We start from the raw sequence: 24,711 nt of genomic DNA on the forward strand, positions 1-24,711 counted from the left end.
TCTTGAGATGTTCTCTTGCATGTAGCTAGTGGTGTCACAAAATCTAACTATACTTTCAGAGCATTCTGATTTAGACTAGACAAATAACTTTGAAAATTCATGAGCCGTTTGTTTTAAGATACTCAGGTTTGCTATTACATCTAGCATTCTCCTGGATTAGTGTCCTGTTGCCAAGACATGCTTGCAGCTTGTAAAATTCCATTTATTTGGAAAGCTCTTTCAGGACACTTCAGTTATTCATTTAGTTTTGTTATAATATCTAAATGTCATTACACTCTTAAGTATTTTTCTTTGTTTTACAGGCACAGCACGTTTACCTGAGGCATCAGAAAACCCACTGCTATTAAAGCAAGTGGTTCGAAAGCCTTTAGAAGCAGTACTCCGGTATTTAGGTATTACAAAAAACGGACACCACTGAACACAGAACCCCTCAACCAAACAAAAAGCCCTGCTAGCTAATTCTGTGAACGATTCCTTTTTCCGTTTGGTTCTGGATTAAAAAAACCAAACACAAAAACCTTCCCATGAATTGTCCTTTTTCCTTTTCCTACTTCATTTGACAGACCTAGTGGCTCAAGCAGTCCACTTTTGGCTCATGGAGCTATATCAGAAACCTTGTGAAGTGAAGGAAGGGATGTGTTTGCTGTGGCTTCCCATGTATGTGGGGACAAGTTACCAGCTGCTAATGGAGGCACGAACATGATGTTCTGTGGAAAATTGGTCAGTCCACCGTTAAAATTTTTGGGCTGGCTGGAGGCAGATCTTACAGTTGGGTACTCCAAGAAGCCAAGGATTTAGGACAGCACTGGAGCTAGACAAGGGAACTGTACTTCCATTCTTTACTTTCTTCTTGGGTTTTGTCGTGTGAGGGTTTTTTTGTTTGGTTGGTTGTTTTTTTTTTGTTATGGTTGTCTTGAGGACTTGGGCCTCATCAGCTGATCTGTGAGGAGTATTGAGAAGCTCCATCCAGGACCTCAGTGTAAGTCTTATGTGCTGGAAGCATCTAAAGCAGTGCTATGTGGCATGCCAGCTCTGACTACAAATGAATGCAGAATCATTTTCCCTAGTGTTGCCGGTTGCTAGAGATACCCTGAAGACATGTCTCAAGTTGTTGCAGCAGTCTGATGTGAGTCTAACCACAGAAAGCTAGCTGAGACAGTGGTACTTTGAAGGCTTCCAGATTAACAAGGAAATCGATTGCCTTTTTACTCGGATAAGAAACGCTGGAGTTGATCTTAAGTTTCTTTGAACATTTTTGTTGATGAAATATTGTGAGGCTCAGGGTTTATTAAATATTTACTGCTTCTGTGTGGAGTGTTGTACTTCTACTGTATACTAATGAGGTACACAGATTGAGAAACCTTTGGATACATATAAAGCAACCAAAGAAGGCCGATAAAGGGAGAAGTTTTACTGTTGGATAAAATCCAGCTTTTCATAGTTGTACAGAATGTAGCAGTAGATTTTGAGATTTCATTCTAGCATGGTGTCAGGTTCTCCATTTGACTGTTGAGCTGCGAGAAATGAATGAAAGAAATGGAGGGAAGTTGATGGGCTGGTGAGAATGTATTTCTGGGAGGTGTCATGCTCAGTGGGCTTTAACTTATGCATTACTTGGCTGCTGGGGCTGCAAGAGAAGCACTCAGTTGAAGCTCCCATTTGCTATTGCTTGTAACTTTCTCAAAATGTTTCCAGTTGAACAATGTGTGCTCGATCTCTGCCTTGGCCAAAAGTTTGAATTCAGATGCTGTGTGTTCTTATTGTGATGCTTTGAATCCTCGCTTGTTTGGCCAGTTTAGAAGTTGTATTTTTTACAAACCTTGCAAAACTGGCAAAATGTAATTTCCCCAGAGTTTAGGGATGATATATGACTGCCAAAAGTTGGCTTTTAATATAAGTAGCACCAAAATAATCCCAAATTTTTGGAGAATAGTATTTTGGAAATAGATGCAAAGTACTTTTGTTTTAGGATAGTATTATGACATTGATTTTAACATCTTCAGTAGAGGTGAATTCCTAAATATATTTAAAATGCTTTGTATAAATAGCAACACAGTTAAAATTATTGACTGAGATAGTTCGTATACAAGGGGAAGTATACTTGGTCACCTTGGAAATTTGAAGGTTGTTTTCAGATTTATAATTTCAGTATCTTCACTAATAAACCGCCTTGCTGTTTTACAACAGAGTCTCATCCGTGTCCTCCGAAACCAGATCCTGCAAAGAGCTTGTCCAGTTCTCTCAACAATCTGACCCCTGCTAAGTTTACACCTGTCATTAATAATGGGTCCCCAACTATCCTGGGAAAAAGAAGTTATGAACAGCACAATGGAATGGATGGTAATTTTTTTTTCTAAAAAATTTACATTGTCTGTATAGGCCTTTTTTTTTTTCTGTCCTTTTGGTATACAAGGTGGTTATTTAAAACTCTAGTCCTTTATATAAATTCCGAGTTTCTTATTCTTGAGGGAGTTTTTTTTCCTTTTGTCTAAGTGACTTGTCCCTTTTCTCCTTCTGGGTGGGACACGTGATGTGTACTGCCTGGGTGGTGCCTGCACACACAGCTGCTGTGCTAGTGGAACTCTGCCTAGCTTGTCCAACCTTGCAAATGGGATAGTGCAGGAGAAAGAGAAACTTCCCTTCAATTTTAAAATGAGTAGTTTGAAAAAAACCTTAATAGCTTTTTTCCAGTGATGTTTCCTTTTTCTTTTGAGGTTTACAGCTTTTTAACCTGTAGGTAGTAGCTGTGCAGTTCCCAGGTGGCTTTGTAACGTGTGGATCCACCTGGCTTTGAGCAGAGCTACCAGAGGCTGCGTGCCATTGAGAAAGGCAGGCTGCTGCTTGGCTGAGGGAGGCAGATGTGCCAGATCTGGTGTGGCATAAACGTGCTCTTGCCATGTGCAGAACCCGAGCGTTCACTTTTGTTGGCCCTGTCACTGAGCACCTCTGTGCAGTGGAGTTTGGGCTTCATCTCTTCAAGGATGAAAGGCCTGGGGAAGGTGTTTGAAGTGGGAGATAGCCACAGGATGTTCCTGGCACGGACTCCAGGGCTCTGTTCTGAAGAGTTGCTCTTGCCTGGGAGTGTCAGGGAAGAGAAAGTGCAGTCGTTTTCTCAGATGAGGATAAAAGGGTCTGTTCAAATGTTCTTAATGGGAGTGAGAACATGGAGGGTAGCTCTCCTTAATGGGGGAAAGGAACAGTTGATTTAATGGTAATTCTGAGCAGGGAGGTAGATACAGAGATTCTTTCTCATTTTTTACCTTTAATTTTAACTTTTTGTGTGGATTATCTGAAATATAAATAATTACAAACATTTGATATCTTACTGTTTGTGTTTTAACGTTAAGAACTTTTTAAACTGCTGCTGTTCAGGTTGCTGATGTGATGTTTTTCTCTTTTCTGTTCACTTGTGCTCTATCAGGCAACATGAAGAAGCGCCTGTTGATGCCTAGCAGGGGTAAGACCTTGAAGCTGCGCTCAGCTTGTGCTAGGAGAGTGATTTTTAGTTTCATCTGCTGGCTTGTCTGTGCTTTGTGGCTAATGAGTCTGTGTGCACCTTATGTGTTGATGTCTAAGTGTTTCTTGGGTAACCATTTCCACCCATGGTTATGCTGCTCACCTTCTGGGCTTTTCACATGCAGATGACAAGTCATACAACCGTACTGAAGACACGAAGTGCTATGTTCAGAATTGCTTACTAATTCCTCAAGTTGACAGAACGGTTTTCTAGCAGTTTTGTGAGACTGCTGAAAGCTGTGATATGGTTGGGTTTGAAACTAGGTGTTGCTTCACTGTTTGACTTTTAAGAAATCAAAGTGTCATACATCCTGAGCTACTTTAAATTCACTTTGACCAAAAGAAATAGACGAGAATGTTCACATAGAGTCCCACGTTCAAGCCTCTACGTTTTCCACTGAGTGGACAGTCTCAATGGTGAGAGACTGCTCATTCTCTATTTGCAGTAGAAATGGTTTTCAACGTTTCCTCAGGTTAAAAATCAATCTGTTCTGACTACTGAGTAGGCCTCAGAAGCTTTAGTTTGTGATAATGCAGGAAATGTACACATGATGTCACTTCACAAAATTCAATAGAACAAACCAGTTTTCAATAGTTAGGATATACAAATATCACTGTGAGACAGGCAAACACAAAAACTTAAGCTCAGTTTTTACCATAAATGGCTGACACTGCATGCCCCTGATGTGAAGCTTTGTGTTTAATGGCTGAGACGGCAGATGAGTTTTATCAATATTTACATGCATGCATATATCAGTGCATGTGGAGAAAACAATAAGAATGAGGACAGTGATCATTCTACTGTCTTGCTGTCTTTGGGAATTTATACCTTGGTACTGTGTTGTGGGGTTTTTATTGTGCTTTTTAACTTTTGTGTTCTGGGAGGAACAACAAAACCCTGCTGCCTTGGTCAGTTTGGCTTCCTCAAAAGCTTTGTCCAGTAATGAGGGATGTAGATGCAGGGTAGCTCACAGAATTTCCACAGCTCCTGGTGACTATCTGTTCATGGGCACGCCTGCTGCTCCCTGCTAAATGTCCTCATCAGCAAGGGGACTGCTGAGTCACTCAGCAGATGACATGCTTCTGAAGCTGTGAGATGTTTTGGCCCAAAGGAGGGAAGTAGAAGAACAACTGATCCTAGCCCTCAGGAAGGCGCTCTCTGCATAGAGCACTGGATTTCATAACCTGAGATTTACTCACTGGAAACAGAATATTCTTGTTTTAGTGTTTTAAAATGTCTATCTGCTGGTACACATATTTGACTAGATACATTTCAGTCATAACTGTTGCTGCAGCATTTTGCGAAAATATGATTTTTGGTGATGTACCTGTTCAGCCACCTCAGAATATGTGTTTCTCTGAAGCATATGTACGTAGTGGTGCAGGGGCTGGCTCTCATCAAGCACCTGCTGCTTGATCTGCTCGGTCTGTTCTCAGCCAGCCACTGAAATACTTGGAGTAGTATTCGTTCCTGTAACTGCTCGGTGGTGGAGTACAATTCAGTCCCAGAACCCGTTGACCTGTTGGGGTAGTGGGTGTTAACTGGATATTTTTGTGAGCAGTTCAGCTTAAACTTGTTGGTTGAGATTTTTGTGTGAATGGAAAATGTGTGCCATGCTGCAATTTTGACATCTGGAATATTTTCTGACCCTGAGTTGCGGGAAGCTTTGCCAAGAGAGAGAGGGAATGTCACCATCTGCAAGGAAACAAGGTTTAAAGAACTTGGATCGAGGTCTGCTGGGCACAGGGAAAAAGATGGTGGAAGTTTGATGGATCAGTTTCTGGCCTGGTGCTGATTTGTGTGTCAATACCACTTAGCACTGGTTCCCAGTTGCTGTGCATGTGAGCTGGTGAGCTTTGCTGGCCCTGGGCATGGCCAACACCACTTCCCTGTGCTGTGCCAGAACTGGGAACGTGGTGCTGAGACTTCTTGGCTCTGGGTGGAGTCACACAGGCTTACTAGTTGGGAGGCTGCTGGTGGGAAGGGAGAGGAGGGGGTTAAGAGGAGAGGTAGAGCAACTTGTGAAGAAGGGGTGAAAGGCAAAGCCTTGTGACCAGAACTTAGGAGCCAACAGACTTCGTATGAAAGGACTGACATAAACCTATCTATCCAGAATGGCTGCTTTTTGGATTGTAACTGACCTAAAATAGAAGAAGAAGACTAATGAGAGTAAAACTGAACTGTTATAACCAGTCAGATTCTTCTTTTACATAGCTCCTATAGTTACTACGGGAAATTGTAGGGGTTTCTTTGTTGTTTTCATGGTTTTCCTCTTCCCATAGTGGGATACGTGGTGGCATACTGGCTGGTTTAGGTCATTGTAGGAGTGTACTGCAAAGAAGTGGTGTTAAGATGCCTGCATGGAGAGGCTGAAAATATTCTTTCTGCACAAAACAAATTGGCCCACCTATGCTGAAATAGTTTTCAAGGAAGTGTTAACCTACTACGGTGTTAAATGAATTATCCAGGGGTTTTTCTGCTTCCAGCTGCTGTGCTCTGTTGGTGGCACCTGGAAGATACTTTATGGTTCAGACAGGTCACCCTGTCAAAGTCTCTGACACGTGACAGTGGACAGCTATTATGGTGGGCTTTACCTGAAGTCTCTTTGTTGGTGATGAAAGCCTTTTGGTGCTGCACTATTACTTCCGAACTCGTGGGAGAAGTATGTGTACTGTATGTTACGGCTGGTTGCTGAGCTGATGGCACGTGATGAGTTTGTAAGGCTTTCCTTGTGGGCTGATCGTAAAGCGATATGAAGTCAAGAGATTGCTTCGCAGGGAACGAGCCAAGTTGCAGCTTCTATTTTTGCTTAGTGTAAAGCATTAAGATCCATGTTTATACATATATTGGTGGTCAGGTTTCTAAGGTATTTACATTCCTGTGGCACCTGCTGCCTTCGTTTAGAATTCGGCTGTTCAACATTACAAAAATGGAACTTTTCATCTAGGTTTTTGGGTGTTCCTTCAGGCAACACTGCTGGACGATTTTCATCTGAGTCTTTACCACTCCTTGGTATTTAGGGCGATGGGTGGTCGGTGGTTAGAATTCAGCCCTCAAAAAAGTTAATCAATGAAATGCCGTCATGAACATTCCTGCATAAATGGCAACACAGTTCCAAAATGTTCCCAAAGGATGATTGAGGGTGGAGGGCTTGGAGATGCCAGGCCATCTAGTCCATGGGCAGGTGCAGGTTGGTCAGGTTGAACTCTGTGTGAAGAGAGGTCGTAATGAGGAGTAAGGAAAGGCTGGGAAGAGGAGAACCTTCGTGGTGAGAGGTCGGGGAGGAAAAGAGGAGGCAGTTGTTGTTAGTGGGCTGCCACCGGAATTAATTAAAACTAATTATGGAAGTGTTGGAAATTGCTAAACTTAAGAGTACTTCGACTTTTCCTTTGGAATTTTTTTGTTTCTTTTTTCTGTTACTGCTGTAACTTTCTAAGTATCTTTTGCTTTTCTTTTTCTGACTCATCCCTGCTTAACCCTAGAGAGCTGAACTTTTTCAGCCTTTGAATATGATTTGTCTGGGCAAGCACCTAGAGTTTCAACTGGTGCTTGAATTCCAAGAACAGGAAAATATTCTTAATCTCATCTCTCCTCTACCTCCACTTGATTTTGTAAGGGTGTTGTCATTTCATCTGCTTTGTTTTGCTGCTCTTTAAATCGCATTGGAGGCATTGGTGCCCTTCCCAGCTTTCCTTCAACATTAGATTAGCATGGACAAATTGCTGTGGGATCCTGTTTTTGGAGCATGAAAAATATATGGAGTCCCATAAGCTGTTGAATACAGTGAGATGTTAAAAAAAATTACTAGGTTATTGCTTTTTCATTAGCGTTGTGGAGCTTGGCAGACAATATTTGCCAAGAAACTTCTTCTAGAGAGACAGGGAGGATGCTTTATGTTCTGGACCCTGTTTACTTTATTCCTTACAGCTATCCAGTATGGGGTCTATGTCATACTTGTCTATGCAACTGGGGGAAGGGAGGGTGCATTGTTGGATTCCTTCCCCACCCCCCTTTACACCATGTTAGCTTTCATCTAATCAAATTTGTTTTTCAGGGTCATCACATGCACTCTAAAATTGGCAGAAAGAGAGAGAACATGAATGAGTAGCTGAAATAAAGGGAAGGCTTTTCCCAGCAACAAACTTGCATTGATAAAATGGTAGTGGATCGAATGCTGAAAATTGGAGAGGTTTATAGAAGAGCCATGAAAATGGTGAAGGGACTGGAAAACACACTGTATAATAGAAAATGCTTTTATCAAAGTGGAAGTTGTAGATGTTTGTCTTTGCTGACAGGAGCAGCAGAAGAGTAATAATAGAGGGCTTTTTAGTCTAGCCGGGAATGGAATAATGAGCTGCAGTAGCCAGAAGGTACAGTAGAAAAACTTTGGCTGGAAACAAGCTGCAAATTTTTAAGTGAGGTTAATTAACTGTTGGAATACCTTGCTTCTGTTACTGGGGATTTCTAAAACTAAAATGGAATGTCAATCTAATTTAATGTGTTCTGGTTCATTGTTTCTCACCTCTTTTTGGGAAGCATGAATGAACTCCTGGAACTGGAAGCATTCATCAGCCTGGCATGGTGGTAGTTTAGTTATCAAGAGATGAGCATGACAGTGGAAATCCTGTTCTTCATCAAGAACAGTTATCGAGGTGGGAATGTAAAAAAGCTCTCTAGCATCAGCTATGTAGGTGACCATACTTATCTCAAAAGGGTTTTTTTCTGGCTGACTTATGCCTTCAGAAAATTTGGACTTAGTGTATGCATAAATTACATTAAAATGCTGCCTTTATCAGCAGCGGCCCAGGCTACACTTCCAAAGTCAATGGTAAGCAGCCAAAGGAATTCTGCCCATCCAGGAATGACTGTGAACAGGGAGTATTGGTCCTTTAATGAATAATGTGATACATGGGGTACTGGGGAAAAGTCCTGGCTTTAGCTGTTGATATCTGGACCAGAGTAATGCTGACTAGTGTCAAGAGAGAAAATGTTCAGTGCTTTTCAAAGGAATGACTGTTTTCATGCCAGCAGCAACACAGCTGAGAAGGACAAGTTGCTTGAAATGCTTTTTGGAAACCCCAAGAACCATATCCCCATGCAACTCCCTTGATTTAGATTATATGCCAAAAGGTTATTTTTGAGAATTTTACTTAGGATTTTGTATTCAGATATGAAGTGAAACTTTTTTTTTCCTCTTGCCTTCAGCTTAGCTGGGATACTGTGATTAGTTTCTTTTGGTGTTACGGAGAGAGATCTGGAAATGGAATCTGCAGATGCGTATCACACTCGATGGATCAACTAATGAAAACTTTATTTATGAGGGGTGGCATGATCAAAGATGCAGATGTTGATTGAGTGAGAGGAGAGTGCATATCCGAAGGTAATGGTAGTGAGCAGGTGTAATTAATAGCAAGGGCAGAATTGCAAATGCCCAGGTAGTACAAAGCCTGAATTTGTAATTAAGTGGAATCTACATTTGTGATACATACCATATATATACACACACATGCACATAAATATATATATGTATTTATATGACGTGTAATACTCCCAGTTCTAAGAACAGTGAATAATTCAGTGGTTTCTAGTTTACACAGTTTGGATCAGCAAATCTTAAAGCAGTAAGGTGCGTGATTTTGTTGCCTCATCTGTTTAACCACATGTATGTTACAGCCAGACAGAATATACCATGATGCTCTTTTAGGAATGCGGATGGATTGTACTGACTGACTCAACAGCAAGATAGATAGCAGCTCTCCATTCTCAACTGACCTGTCCAAGGGTAGCTACTGACTCACTGTAGTTGGGTGTCACTGCCAGGAAGTATGAGTAGGGTCCTTGAAGCACTTTTAGCAGAAGGTACAGCTTTGCATGAACAAACACATCATCGGTGAGGTGCAATGAAGCAAGTTAATTTGAACGCTTAGACCAAGCATTTGGTGTACTTAGAAGTACTACTTACACATCCAAAATTAAAGCTCTTTGTGGAATCTCTCATTTGGAGTTACTGTTCGTTTAATGTTGTCTTGGGTTATCTGTCCAACAGAGAACTGTGGTCACTTCTGTTTCATTACAACCAAAACAATCTGTGTTTCTGTATTTGTTGCATGGGGCTGGGCTACTGTATTCTGAACTATGTGAATCTTTCCTTTTTTTAACCTTAAATCTTTTTTTTCCTTTTCCTTTGCCAATCTTGGTAGGAACTTACTTAGGTAAGTAAATTGCCATTTTAACATTGTTTTTATGTACAACAGAACTTTAAGAAAATGTTAGTCTAGGTGGTGTTTAGTACAATTTATGCTCTGTTCTGCTTATTGCACTTGCATTCCTGAAAGTTTATTAGCCTTTGGTTGTTAGAAGGTGGATGCTCAATCTGCTTATAGCAGTTGCACGCTCTTGGCAGTTTTAAGAAAGAGAGGAGTACTAAAGCATTCTTACAAGCCTGCAAAAACTGTATGTGTGTATATGTCAACACACAGAGACTACTTCAAGTGAACCGGTAACTTGGGAGTGAAATCCTTGTTCATCAAGCCACATTGATGCATGAATTTTTATATTTTTTTTCTAGCTTGCTCAAAAATGTGGTACTGTTGATGTTTTTGTTACTGCTGGGAAGGATGGAATCCCAGGAGGAGGATTACTTTTGGAACAGGAAAATGCATATGAAGAGTGTATGGATTTTTGAAAGCAATGTGTTTTAGTCTAGTAAACTTGCTGGTTGTGAAAGTGTGTGTTAAATTCTCTACGTTCATTGTGAGTGAGGATCTGCTTATGAATGTTACGGCGTATTGCATGTTCTGCATGCTACTTCTCTTTGGTAAACAGAAGTTAAAAACAAAATGCCACCTGTGACTAATTGCTTGATGTCCTGATTGGTTAAGAGAGAAAGAAAAAAGATTAATTATGTTAATATATGAGATGATGGACCCATATGTGTGGTGGATATGCTGAAAGTTGGAGTTAGTAAGTTTGAGTAAATATAAATTTAACAACTCCAAGTTACACCCAGTGGCTGGAAGCTGGGCTCCTTTTCCTCCTTGGTACTGGGGTCAGCTCTGTACAGACTTGTGTGTCAAACTGTTTCATGGTCTGTAAATACACAGGCGATGTGGTGTATATTCAGGCATGGATAAGCACTGGAAGGTTTCTACCCGAGTAGAAAAGTGACCATGGTTGGTCCTTATTCTGCAGCTTCTTGATGCTCGCTGTAGTAACTCCCTGCACTTCTGTCTGCATCAGGCACGCTGCTGAGGGTTTAGGCTCGGCTCTCCCGCTTCTCAAAATGGCAGTTGTGTACCGTGTGGAGTTGGCAAAAAAGCAGGCGGAGTTTAAGCGGTGAGAGTAATTTTTGAATGCTGCCGTTCAGATGCTGAGGTCCTCTCGCTGGACTGACTTGCAAGGGATGGGACTGGATCAGTGAAGACCATGCGTGTCTACTCTCAGGTTTCCAGTGGGACCAGATGTGCTGGTTCGCTTCCCATCAGGAAGTTAGATTCCCCTCACTCCACTCTGTGTTGCAGGGTGCCAACTGTTCCCTACTCCCACAGCATACTCTTGGGGCGGTGCTCTGGTTGCTGCCTGAAGTTTAGGAATTCCCTCATTTTAATATTATTTTTTTAAAACAAATCTGAAAGCGTTAGATGCAAATATTATGAGATTGTGTGGGAAAAAACGGGTTTGTTGACTGAGAGGTCGTTCCCCCCACCTCTAGAAGATAAAACGAAGCTGCAAAGTAATAGTAGTAGCAGGCTTGTTATGCTGTTTGTGATAGTCCTGCCCTACCCGTGTTTCTTTGGGTGAAACTATATTCAGCTGCAGCTTTGATACTTCAAGAATGAAAGGATCATTAGGGCATAGTAACCTGCTGTGACTGGTTTTGAGCCAAAATTTCTGTAATTGTGCTTATGCTTGAGAAATGGTTCTGTGATCTTTGTTACCAAGTGGTGGGGAGCGGCGGCATGCTCTGGGGGGTGTCAGTTTTTGTGCTATGATTAGGTGGTTTATTGCCATTTCAGTAACAATGTAGAATCATCTGTGACAAAGGACATTTATGCTTATCTGCACCTTCAATTTACCTTGTCTTCATATTCTCCTCTGGGTCTTACTCTTTATTTCAGTGTATAGAGAAGACTGGCAGGAGATTTTCTAGGGCTTATGGGTTTGGGTTTTTTTCAATGCTATGGAAAAAAACCCTAACATTTAATCTTGAGCTTTCAGCGTATATTTCAATTTCTCTGGCTGAAAAAGAGTAGAAGACCTGCTTAGATGCATCACTGTAGACTTTTACACTTTGTGGTTTCAAAGATTTGGTCAGTCCTGAAAACACCTCCTTTTTTGTTTGGGGTTTTTTTTTTGGTTTGGTTTGGTTTGGTATGGTTTTTTTAAGTCTCCTTTGGAGGAGGTTATTGTTGTTTCTGATGTGTAGCTATGCACATTCAGACAGTTGGACCTTACATATATTGAAAGGAACTACTCACACTTTCTACCCTGTGGCTTCTCTAGACATCCTTCCATAAAATAAAGACAGGGTTTTTTTCCTGGAGAGGAGCTGCCAGAACCCTGTTGCAGATTGCTTGTGGTTTATATTCATATGCTGTCTTACATTTTTAACCTGTTTGTGGATGCATGTGTGAAAAAAGTCTCTCTCAAACCTTGATCTGTGAAAATGCAGCAAGCACCTTGGGGAGGGCTAAGTTCTATACGGTGAGTTACCAGTCTGCACCACTCCTGACCCAGAGACAGGGGGATTGCTTTAGTTCTTAAGAGGTACCCACCCGCCTTGCAGACCTCATCTCTTGCACAGAAGCCAGCAAAAACTTTTGGGTGAGAATCCATTATTTCCAGTACAGATGCATCCTGTTGACTTGACAGCTGTTCTGCAATGGGTTACAGATGTTATGCTGCCTGCCTGCATCTCTTTGGTGACCATTGTAGGTAAAAGTAGCTCTTCTAATAGCAGTGCTTCAGCTACATATGCTATTAGCATGGGGTTTTTATTGCAAACTGAAGCTGGTCTTTTTAGTGCCTTTCATTCTTTCAAACTCCAGTTATTGCAGTGTGACTAAGGAGAAAATTCACCAATAGCTAAGATTAATATGCTCATTGATACCTTATTACTGCGATAGCAAGAGTATAAATTATATTGAGACTGTAACTGGTTTGTGTCCTATTTTACTGGCACAAAAAAGCTTTATTCTAGAATTTACAGGTTAGGGGGTGAGGTGTGTCCCTGTTAGCACTGCTTCTTTGCTGTGTGAGGGCTCTGAAACTTAGGGGCTCAGAGTAGGTGGCAGTTCTGCTCAGCCGCTACTCAGTTTGTATCAGTCTCAACAGCTCTTTTCACTGTGGAATACTGTGGGTTAATTCCAGTGCTTGGGAATAGCACTTTTTTTACTGTCTGTTGTACATCCAGCAATAGTCATTGCAGCAGCCACATATCAGCTGCTCCTGTAGGCTAGTCTTTTCTGGCATCAAGAATGTTCTTAGTACAAGAAAAGTAACTGATCTGGAGTGTGGTTAAAATGAAAAGTGTGGCTTCAATCCAGGGACTAGCATCAGTTGATTTACATCTCTTGAGGCTCCTGTGAATGGAGAAAATGTTATCTTTCCATTATGGAAAGGGGAATTAAAAACCGAGTGCTAGAGCTTAGCTCTGAAGCCAACAGATTCAGGCTGCATCCTGCTGGCTGTGCTGTTTCCCAGCATCCGTGGAGCTCTTTGTGCATCCATCTCAAACGGCTGCTCACAGCTGTGTTTTGGATGAGATTGCTGCTCCCATGTAAAAAGGAACGATTATCTGGCGCCTGCATTGCCGTTGTCAACATCCAAAGGTTGTTACCAGTCTTCTTACTTGGTGCCTGGTACATCTATTCTACAGATTTGATGGAAATCTTTCTGGCAACTAGTTCTTCATCTCTGGAGATACTTGGGTGCAAAAATGCTGCAAAAATTGAAACTGTGTGTCTTCATGTTTGAAGTAGCTAACAGCATACATCTACACAGAATGGAAAATACACTTGATATAAACTGTTGGTTTTAATGTGGTCAGAAAATGTTCCCCCGTTCCACCCTCCTCCCTCCCTCCCTCCCTCCCGATACATTGCCATGCCAAATGTTGCCTGGCGTACTTGCTGCGAGTACATTGTGTTTGATTTTACCAAGGAGAACCTCAAGGGATCTGTTGGAGTACAGACCATGAGCTGTAAAAGTTTGGTTTTGCTGGGTTCTTTAAAAAGCTCTGCTCTTTCATCACAGCTTAACCCACTAGCAGTGGAAGTTCCAAAAGTCAAGCTGGGAAGCTTGCTGTGAACGTGAAAGCAGGATTCATTCTAGTAACTTCTGCAGCCAGCGACAGCACTTACTGATGCCTGTCTTGTAGTAGCTGTTGGATCTGATGTGCTGGCATTTCAGTTCTAGCCAGAAGGGGCTGAGAAAGATGGGTTGGTGCACTGATGTTAATGAAACGGTGTTTTCTGTGAGCACGCATCATAGAAAACTAAACGGTGCTAACAGAAAGGTTTGTTAGGTCTCTCAGTCCATTCTGTGCCATACCCTGCTGCCTTATACCAACACGTCATTCATCCTCTTATATCCCAAGACCTTTGCGTGTCCTCCAAGGTCTCATATGTGTAAGAGTTCAGTACAGGCGCTATGGCAGCGTGACAGGGTATCTGATAGATTAGCAAATAAGCCAGAAAAATCAGGCCATTGTGCTCAGTGCTTTCCGGCGCTGTTTGTGTTACTGGGGAAGGGCTTTGTGTGCTAGCTGGAGTCGCTGTGCTCTGTGGTGGACGGAGCTACGCCTGTGGAAGTATTTACTTGTGGTAGGTTCAGCAGATATAGTGTTTGCTAACGGCTTGTAGCTAACGTCTGAGCTGAAGAGTTCCCTAGGGATCCAAGGACGATAGGGAAGATTCTGTTTGTTGTTGTCTTGACAGTGTGTAATACCTTCTGCTTTCTCCTTCTTCATGTCAATAAATTCCTCCAAAACTAAAACAGAACGCCAGATTTTTCCCAGGACTTGAGGAAAACCTCAGATCTGAAAGAGGAGGTGTACTTTTAGTGGTTGTTTGAAGAAAGGTGTGAGTAAATGGAGAAAAGACTGGGCAAATGGAACGTGTTTTTAACTTGGGGCCTCTGCTCTTCAAACCATGTTGTTAAGGAAGCTCTTTTCTCAGTTACCTTGCTAGGAGGGGAGAAGTTAGTTTGGCAGACAACTCTTGTTCTAGCAAAACAACACAGTTGCGATCATAGCTGCGTGTGTTTTGATTTTGTACTTTTTTTCTGTCTTGGAAAAGCAACGGTCTTACCAGCTCTATTCTCTTTCCTGTTTGTTAGGTCTGCCTAACCACGGACAAACCAGACAAATGGTAAGAGAATGTTCATTTAACCAAAACAGGGAAAAGAGGTATTATTAACCCGTGCTAGATAGAACACCCCATTAAACCATAGTGTTGCACTTCCATCTTTGCTGTTTGCAGCTGGTCATACTTCCCAATTAATTGAAAAGGTTTTAAAAAAAATTCATTTGGAGCATATGAAACATCCAAGTGGTTAAATATAATTTAAACCTCAAATATATCCATATCTATATATATATATAAAAATGAGATTCTGTTTTGAATGGAACATTTTGTTTCTGCTCATACAGAAACTGAGTGGCTGTTCATAGCAAAGTTCTTGGGATGTGTTTCTAGGTGGAATGTGTTTCCCTGAAGGAGGAAGGTTTAAATGGTGGAAGGGTTTGTTTGGAAAACAGTTTTTTTTATTGTTTTGTTGTTTTTTTTTTAGGAAGTTGGTGTGCAAGTTGTTTGCTGAGAATGCTTGTTTTTCATGTTCTCTTTTTGAGTAAAAATCATTCCTAGCCTTTCATCCATTATGCTGAGTGTTATCAAAGGACAGAAGCAAATAGCCAGTCTGATTGACACGTCTCTGGCAGAATGCTTTCCCATGAAATTCACCTCGGTAGGAAGGGGCCAGTGCAAAGGTTGTGCATCACTTTTCCCCCTTAGCATGGCTTATGGGAGATTCACGGGAGGGATCTTCAAGCATAAATTTTTTTTCCCAAAAAATGATCTTCTGGTGTTGATAAAGTGGAGCTTGCCTCATTAGGTGAAGTGCCACCAATGTATTGGTGACAGCAGAGTCACTGGCATAGGTCAGTCAGCAGCAGGTATGGTTGATGGTCACTGAACGGTGATCACAAGCATTATTAAATCTAATAATGTTCTGAGATAGCGTGCAGTATCATGAGGGTAGGCTATAACTTGAGCATCTTAGTCTGCTTGTAATAACGAAGCATTTATTTGGTTTGTTACTTGAGCATCTGATCTGAAGTGGTAAATTGTATTCCTCCATGAATTCAGCTTCATTTCTTGTCACTGAGGAGACTGGCTACTTGTTTGTGTCTGCTGAATAAACCAACTCAGTGCAGTGGGAGAAATCTGTGATGACCTAACACTTTTTAGGTGGTTTAGGGTGAAAGCCCTGCACTGCCTTGATTTCTGGTTGCTTGGTGAAGTATGCTACTGAACTACAAATTACAGGTCCACATTTCAGGATGTACCATTTGAAACAGATTGCTCTGTGCGGGTAGACAAAAGGCAACCTGGAAGCACAGGGGTGCCCCTTCTAGGCATTTCCAAGGACTTTCTCCAGAGTTGTTCTCTTGTGTATATAGCACGTACGGAGAAAATGCCCTTCACAACACTAATGAAAGGATTTTCTTGGAGAAGTCTGGAGGGGGTAAAAAACCCCAAACAACAGACAAGCTTTTTATATGAAACCTTTTCCTTAATACATCTCAAATATAAAAGCAATTCTTGAGTATTTCAGTGGTCTGCTGTGGTGCTGAAGTTGTCTTGTATAACACAGAGCTGAGCAACTAAGAAATGAAATTGTTACTGTGCTTGTATACAACAGCTTTAAAGAGCTTTGGACTTTAAAAGGTGGGATTTTGTTTTTTTAGCTCTAAAGCCCTAATTTTCTACAGGAAGTAGATCTTGCCAGCGCAGTTGATTAAGGCTGGTCAAAAAATAAGTCATCTATTGTCCTCAGATAAAAATGAGATAGACGTGGGGTTTTGTTGGTTTTTTTCCTTGGCTGACAGACTGAAGTCTTCCCTTTCTAAGTCAAACTCTTTACAATTTGGTTGAGCTTTTGCCATAAGCTGACGCCTGAGGGCTTGGAATACCTCATGTCCCCACTTTCCTTTTGAGGTGAATCTCCTAGGCCAGATGTCCCTCATGTATATGCTCAGTTTCCCATTTTGTGGGCAGAAGGGGAAGTCTTGGTGCATCTGGGGAGATGGTCTGACCTAGGATGATGGCCTGTGAAATACCAGAATTAAAAATTTCTACTGGGGTGCTTTCTGACCAGCTTTAATTTATGCATCTCAAATTTTCTGAGCCCTTATTTTACGTCTTTCCTGACTGTTCAGTGTTACCGATTTCAGTAGGATTTCTCAATGTGCTAGTCGGCAGGAAGAGGGGCAGCAGAACTGGACTTCAAATGATCAAGGACAGCTGCATTTGAGAAGTTTAATACTTTGCTCCCTTTCATCTGCACCTCTCTTAATAACAACTCATGTTTTTCCAGTTGAGTGGAAGGGGGCCACTGTGGGTCTGGAGAATGATACCTGTGTTGATTCGCAAAGCAAATGTGTTACATGTGGGAAGTCTGTCGTGTTATTACAATGAAAGCAGCTAAGCTTTGTAGTACTAGATTTGTTTTCAACAACGTGTTTAATTATATACTATCCTCGTTAAATATTAACCTCCCTAGAACAAAAAGGATAAGGGTAAGTTTGGTACCCCAGAATAACTGTAAAATACGATTTTTTTTATATTTGATTTGCTGTGTTGCTAGTTTTCCTTCCCTGAAATCAATAGAGTTGCTCTAGATTTATGGTAGTAGCTGAAGTTTAAGTCTTATGCTTAGTCTTTCAAATTTGATGTCATCTTTCAGACACAAGCAACAGATAGGTTATTGGTAATGCATTCCATTTATTTGTCCTGTCGCTGGAGTATTGCTGTCCTATTGTATATTGAAGGTGCCTAACTTGTACTGCTTGTGGACAGTTGCTTTTGTGTGAATTCTGTGTTCAGTCATGGGCAAGAGGGGAAATATTTGCCATGAACTCTCAACAACTGATATGAAAACTGTCATTTTCTTTTCCTTTGAGTGCTTGTGACATGCTACTGCAGGTTTGTTGCAGTCTATAATTGTACTTTTTTATGTGTCACGTCAGGGACCAAGCCGAAACTTGCTGCTCAATGGGAAATCATACCCAACAAAAGTCCGATTAATTCGTGGTGGATCCATGCCTCCAGTGAAAAGGAGGAGGATGAACTGGATTGATGCACCAGACGATGTTTTTTATATGGCCAATGAAGAAACCAGGTAGGAAACTTGGTCTACAAGAGGATTTAAGGGGAGGTCTTTGGTTTGTGTTCCTTGTGGGTGCTGCAGCTGATTTTGTGGTTAGAGGGAGATCTCTTCAGCAGATCTGTTGTGACAGACTGAATGCAGAGACCACTGCTGGTGTTGAGTTGGATGGAGGCTGTGATACAGCTAATCGTGCCTGATGTGCCTAATCACGCACTTGCATGCCAGAGAAAGCAGATTATTCTTCTTCCCGAGCAGTTCCTGTAAGAGATGGGTAATAAGGGGAGGAAGACTGAGGTGGACTTCTGAGGCTCAGACCCATAACTGACTTCAGAGGTCCCACCGCAGTATCTCAGTAACGAGAGAGGGGCCTTCTGGTGCATGGGTGATGCTGAGGAACAGAGCCTCCTATACACAGAGCTCTGTATGCCTTCTTACGTGCTGAAGTCTCTTGCATTACCTCTCAGAATATCTCCCCATGTTTAAGTACTGAAAGCTGCAAGTGCTGCTGAGGGTTTCTGTGGGCTGAGTGGCCCCCTTTCTTTTGTCATTTCCATTCACCGCCATTAGCGGTGAGATTTAGCCCTGTAATGTCCATCTTCCTCCTTTAGTGGGTAGTGCTGCTTCTGCTAGTCCTTCTTGTTAGTCTGCCCACAGGATAAAAATAGTAAAATAAACTTTCTTTGCATTTAAAGTTTTGCTTTAAACTCTTTATAGTCTGCTGACACACAGCGGTAGAAGCTATGTGGCCTGATCGCTAAAGCAAAGCTTTTGTGCGTGTGTTCCCACTACTGTTACTCCGAGGAAGGGAGGACTGCTCCTGGGTGTGGTGAGGCAGGGAGAGACACATGCTTGTGTGGTTTCCTCCCAAGAACTTGGTGCCTCTCTCCTGGGTAGCCTCAAAGCAGGTCAGAGCAAAGCCACAGCCCTGCTTTGCAGCCCCCTCTGTGAGCAGGGATGCTCTTGGCTTTTGTCTGTCTCTGAAGCCTGGAGTTATCCACACTTTCTGTATTGGTGCCTCAACAGGCAGAGAAGCACTTTCTTTCCAGTGCCTAGCAGAGATGGACATGGGAATTACTGGATTTCTAAACCCTTACAAGTGGCCAAGGAGGTCAGGAGTTTTCAGTTCTTTGCCTCTTCTGCTACTACTAAATTTGGTGGTACTCTGAGTATTCATTTGCTCAGCATGAAGCGCGTAGTCAGTCCTGACAACCCCAACCTTCTCCTTAGCCTGCAGAGCTTTTCAAGTGTCAAGTGACTGTTCTGTGACCCCCATATCAAAGATGGGCTTCGTAGACAAACTGAGAGTGGCAACGTTGAAGTTGCTGACTGCTGATCTATTGGATCATCAGATTTCAGTGCAGGAAACCTCTCTGTTAAAACTCAGAAGAAATATGAAATTAATTTCCTTGTCAGACTTGTTCCTGTGGTCACCTTTTAATGCTGCTGCGCATTTTACACCATCTCGTATCTTTACCTTGTCTTCCCTTTCTCCTTTTCTGTTCCTATGAGGTGCTGTGAAAGTAAGCAGTGGGATCCCATAGGTAATTGAAACTAAACTGAGAGAAGTATTTAATTTTCAGGGGAAGCAGTTTCCTTATTCCTGTTGTCATCTTGCTCTGGTAGAGAGGTACTGGGATCCTGTTACAGATCTGCAGCAAATTCACGTGCCATTGTAGATGCAGGATCTACAGTCTCTAACACAGCCCTTAGATGCTCAAGGCTTATTTCGTAATCCTGCGTATACAAAACACTTCTTGACATCTTTATCATCCAACCCACAAGAAATACTGCAGATCCGTGATAGTAATTTCTCAGTACGACTACAAAGTCCTGGCCTTTGATCTGCACTGAACAGCGAGAATATTCATCATGTGTGATGTTGGCCGTGAGAGCAATTTGCTGTAAAGGCACAGAATCATCAGCTCATACAGAACCACTGACCAAGGCAGGAAAGATCAGTCCCACAGCGACCAGAAATCTTAGCACAGTGATAGACATCAGCTCAGTAAGACCTTATCTCTTCCATTAAAAAAAAACCCAAAAGAGCGGCTGCTTTGTCTGTCAGCCTTGCTGCTTAGCTGACTGATGAGTGCTGAAAGGAGATGTTTGGCAGCCTGTTGAAAAGCAGGGAAGCCTGAGCGATGTAGCATTGTAAGCGGCACGGGTTTTCTGTTGGGCATTTCACCTCTAACTTTTTCCCTGAACCATCTGCTACATTCCAGTGTCAAGAATGTAAGGCTTGTTTGTGAGCTCTGAAACAATTTGAGCTTTGTGTTGGCTCCGTAGCAATCAATCTAGCAGCGATATCTGCATATCATCCTCCAGCTGAGGGTCAGGCTGTGTTTTCAGCCACAGAAAGCAGGTTTTCCTAAAGTTTTACAACGTGCCCCAACCCCCCCTTGCCTTTTGTGTAGCACCATTGAGAACGGTGCTAGAAAACTGGATAGCTTTGAGGGAGCAGTTTGAAAAGTTGGTCGATTGAAAGGAATGTTTTTGAATTGAAGCCTCACAGTAAGGAACTCAGCATTTATAATTTATGCAAGCGGAGGCAGTGAGTGACCTGATCAGAATCTAGAACTACTGGGAGACATGTTGCTGGTGGCAGCATCTCTAACCGAGCACACACAGACACAGTAAGAAGGTCCACTGGCTAAAAGCAGATCAACTTCAGCTAAATGAGTCCTGGAAAAATCATTACATCAATTTTATTTTTTTTTCTCCCCACCACCACTCTTCCACCCTGTTCTCTTCTCTCCCCACCCTGTGGCCTTTCAACATTAGAAGGCGCTGGAGAAATGGGGACACGGATTAAACAAAAGACATGTCTCTGTGTGTGTAAGTGCTATATAGCAGGCTTGTTCTGCTCAGTGGGCAAAAAAAGCAAGTGGAGAGATGACAGAATCTGAGCAGAGCCAATTCAAAGTCTTCAGCTAAAGTTGTTTATTTGTCCGTGCTGGTGGTGGTGGTGGTAAGGGTAAATTTTAAGGGGGGAAAAAGTGTTTTGATCAGTTTCTTCAGCAGCCAACATATCAAACAGAAATCGTAGCACAGTGATAGGCATCAGCTCAGTAAGGCTGTATCTTTTCCATTTAAAAAAAAACAAACAACAAACCATACCCCAAAACACACAGGCGCACCCCCAAAAAAGGGGCAGGGGGTGGGTGGGCGTTTCCTCGTCCCTGCAGTGTTGACTAACCAAAAAAGTAAAAATTGCCTTTGGGGGATGGACAGTTGAGTTGTGGGCTGTAAAGCCACGTGGTTGCCATTCCTATATCTAGTACAGCATCGTGTCTCTCACAGTAAGTAAAAAAACTGTTAAAAGTAGGAACGTGTAAAGTGAGGCAGTGCTTCCTTATCGGACCCTCCTTGTTGCCCCAGTTCCTGATGAAGGCCGTGTATAGTGGGTACTGGTGACTGCTCTTGTGAATATTTATCCTTTCTAATCTCTATACGGCTTCGACCACCACAGCATCCTCTGGAAATGAATTCCACATTTTAACTACATAGTACGTTTTTCCTTGTTGCTGGTTTGTTGGGTTTGTTTTCTTCTGTAGGATACTTCCTTTAGCTCTAAGCCTGGTATTGACAAGAAGAAACAAGCAATCATTCCGTATTGTCTCTTTCTACCTTATTTTGCTAATTTTAAAACTTGGTGTGTCCCCTGTCCATTCTCTCACTCTTTTATTTTCTCTCCAAATGGAAAACTGCTTCCTGCATCTGATAAGACTTGTTGCTAGTCTTGTAAGAGATAGGGAAACTTAACAAATGCAAGATGTGAACATTACTCGTTTCTGCATTGGCCACATGCAGTGTGGAAGAAGTAGGAGGGGGAGACACCTCGTTAGTGTTCCCAGTGAGGGGGGGCGGGAGGCTCCAGTGTTTGTTCGCTGGCTAGTGGCCGTCACAGAGCTCCCCTGCAGCCCCTCGGCCTTGAGGCAGAGCTCCGTGGGAGACAAAATGTTGCTGGCTTGTGCTGGGCTGGGTTTCTTTTGAAGAGGCAGCTGTGTACACCTGCTTGGGGCTGGGGATGTCAGAGCGCTCTGTGAGAGGTGGATTAGCAGGTGGGGAAGTGACCAGCCTTGCCAGAAGAGGTTTGGTTGTAACTTGGCTTTGTAAATTCCCACAAAGCCTGCTGCAGCATGTCCGACTGATGCGTCCGTGTGCATCAAAATAGATTAGTGGTATGGAAACTGGCTGTCGTAACTGTTCCACTTGTATTTACAGCAGTAGACCCTGGTCCTATGAGGCTGGACCAGAATGCCTTTTGCTTTGCAGGAGAAGGATTCTGGAACAGAGAATGCAATTTCCTCCTCATTGGTGGGTTTATAAATTCAAAACCAAAAGTTCCCTGGGGAGGACATTGCTGAAATAAACTGCATCGGCCCACCCCATTAGGAGGCAGCCCCTGCGTGGGCAGGCCTGGTTTCACTTGGAGAAACCAAGAAACCTACAGTGCCTTAGTGTCTGGTCTCTGTAATCGCTTCCTTTCTTCCTTACTGTCTGCAGGAAAATCCGCAAGCTGCTTTCCTCCTCCGAAGCCAAGCGAGCCGCCAGACGCCCTTACAAGCCTATTATCCTCCGGCCCATCCAGGCAGTGCAGCTACGCCAGCCCATGAATGACGAACCCATAATCATTGAGGATTAACACCTGCTGAGCAGCTCTCTGGATGGCGGTGGATCTGCCTGCAAGAATCTCTCCTCCAATATATACTTGAGTTTCTATGGCTACAGCATTGAACTAACTGTTGAAGAGAGGGAACTTCTGAGGAACTGTTTTGCATCTTTTAAACCCTTAAAAGGAACTCTGCCCTGCTCTGAGCCTCTGACCACAGACTGCTCTCTCTCTCTCTCTCTCTCTCTCTTTCTCTCTCTCGCGCTCTCTCCTTTCTTTTCTTTTTCTTTTTTTTTTTTTTCTTTTTATTTTGAGTAGCCTCTTTTCCCCTTTGCTTCTACCCCTTTTGTAGGCAGGGGGAGGGAAAGTAAGTTTAACTTATTAAGAGAATGTGGACTAGTACTTTTTAGCTTTGTTTCTTCTTCCGATGTACGAAGAGCTAGAACCCTTCATTTTGTGACTGAGCTCTCGTTGCAAAGCCATTTTTACGAGGCTGTGTTGTAAGATTTTTCTTTTCTTTTTTTTTTTTTTTTTTTGGTTAATTTTGTGGACGGTGCCATTTTTTATTTCATTTATATTATTTCTTTTGTAGATAAATTTCCAACCTTTAACTGATATTTGGAAATAGGAGCTGAAAGCCAGCCCCAGGTTCAGCCAGTTTTCTTTGGTCCTGTCCCTTATATTTTTTGGATCATTTTGCACAGCCAGTTGTGCTTATGCACAAGACAGAAACAACTCAGGCTGAGAAAGGAGTGAGCTAAGAACTGAAGAACCTTGCAGAACATTACACTAACGTTGTGTGCAGTGGAAGCCAGGCTACCAGAATTAGGTGTCTTTACTCTAGTCAATCCCTGGGAGATCTGGCCCGTGGCATTTCTCCCAGTAACCAGCAGTTTGCGTGCTGCCTTCTCTCTGACATCTGGAATCCTACGTGCTGTTATACCACCGAGACCCAGCAGTAGGCCCAGCAGTCCAGCAAGTGTAATGAATTGCTTTGCTCTGGCTCCAAGAGTCAAGTACACCAATGCCCAGGGACATTTTGCTTAGAACTCTGAACCTGTTCGTGCATCAGTGTTTTTGGACACATCTCTCCCAGGATGAGACCTGGTTTCTCTTTAATTGCGTTCCTGTATGTTTCCCATTTTGAAGGGAATTTAAATTACAGCTGGGTTTTCATTTGAACACATTGTTGTCTGAAATTTAAGTGTTTTTTTTCCCCCCTTGACATTTCTTGTGTTTGAGGTTTCTTGCATCTCTTGAACTTCTTATGTATTTGCAAGTCTGTATGATTTCTTTTTCATATGTCTTCTCATTGCAGTGCATTTGCTGAATGCCCTGCTCTGTTTTGAAAGGATGTAAACTATCATTTGCAACTTGTGCTGATCTGTACATGTACCTGCCTCAAGCAGACACAGCATGTAATAACCCCCAAGTCATTCCATATGTGTCAGCGGTGAGATGAGCCAAAGTTGTATTTGGGTTATCACAGTCCAACCGTGATTCTGTGCAACTCTGCTAACCCACCGGGTTAGATGGAAAGGAATCCCCACAAAATGAAAACAATTCAGTTAAATTTACTTAATAAACCTGGAAAGTGAGCTTTTGTGAAACATCTGCTTTTTGTCTCTTCTGAAATAGCTGCCAAGTCCCTTGCTTGGGGTGCCATCTGCCTGGTGTGCCTGCCTCTCTGCTCCTTCCCTCACATCCCAGAGCTGCGCTCCGCTCTCAAGCATTCGCCTGACTGTGGCGCATCCCTCTTGTTCTGCTGTACAGGGCGAGAATCAGTCACAGTTTGGTTCCCATCAGCAGCAGTTTAAACATTTCTAGCGCTTCAGACCGTGACTCCCTCCCTTCTCCTGTTAAATGCAGCAGCAGATGCAACGCCAGCGCTCTGAATGAGCCTTTTGTCCATGGTGGCTCGAGCGTCTTGCTGATGGGGGGCATGGCTCTGGCATGTGGCAGAGTGAAATCCCTGGGGGTTGGCAACCAAACCCACTGACATTCAAGTACTTCTTCATCTCTACGTTCGCTTCTTACTGGGGTAAGCAAAGCGGACCCAGTGTTTGGTTGAGTTTGCTGCTTGGGAGTGTTAAGATTTACTCCGTGGCTGTGAGTAGCTGTGCAACTTGACAGATGTTGGAAGTGTATCTTAAACTGCCGCTCTTGTTTTCCTCTCCATAACTTAAAAGCAGGA

General features: G+C 42.6%; 1 protein-coding gene across 4 annotated transcripts in view; it reads left to right on the top strand.

Moving 5' to 3' along the window:
- Nucleotides 1-24,115, top strand: part of MTA1 (metastasis associated 1) — a 94,228-nt gene extending 70,113 nt beyond the window's left edge. For 2 of the 4 annotated variants that reach the window (XM_055815023.1, XM_055815024.1), the window contains exons 15-20: nt 303-392; nt 2,188-2,340; nt 3,422-3,457; nt 14,855-14,886; nt 17,766-17,917; nt 22,412-24,115. In XM_055815023.1, coding sequence (XP_055670998.1) covers nt 303-392; nt 2,188-2,340; nt 3,422-3,457; nt 14,855-14,886; nt 17,766-17,917; nt 22,412-22,550 — 602 coding nt within the window. In that variant the 3' untranslated portion in view covers nt 22,551-24,115. Of the gene's footprint in view, nt 1-302; nt 393-2,187; nt 2,341-3,421; nt 3,458-14,854; nt 14,887-17,765; nt 17,919-22,411 lie in introns of those variants that run through there. The other 2 variants (XM_055815025.1, XM_055815027.1) reach the window with 2 other exon arrangements.
- Nucleotides 24,116-24,711: the final 596 nt, after the last annotated feature.

This window comes from Falco peregrinus, chromosome 10 (assembly GCF_023634155.1).
Source record: "Falco peregrinus isolate bFalPer1 chromosome 10, bFalPer1.pri, whole genome shotgun sequence".
Lineage (NCBI taxonomy): Eukaryota > Metazoa > Chordata > Aves > Falconiformes > Falconidae > Falco > Falco peregrinus.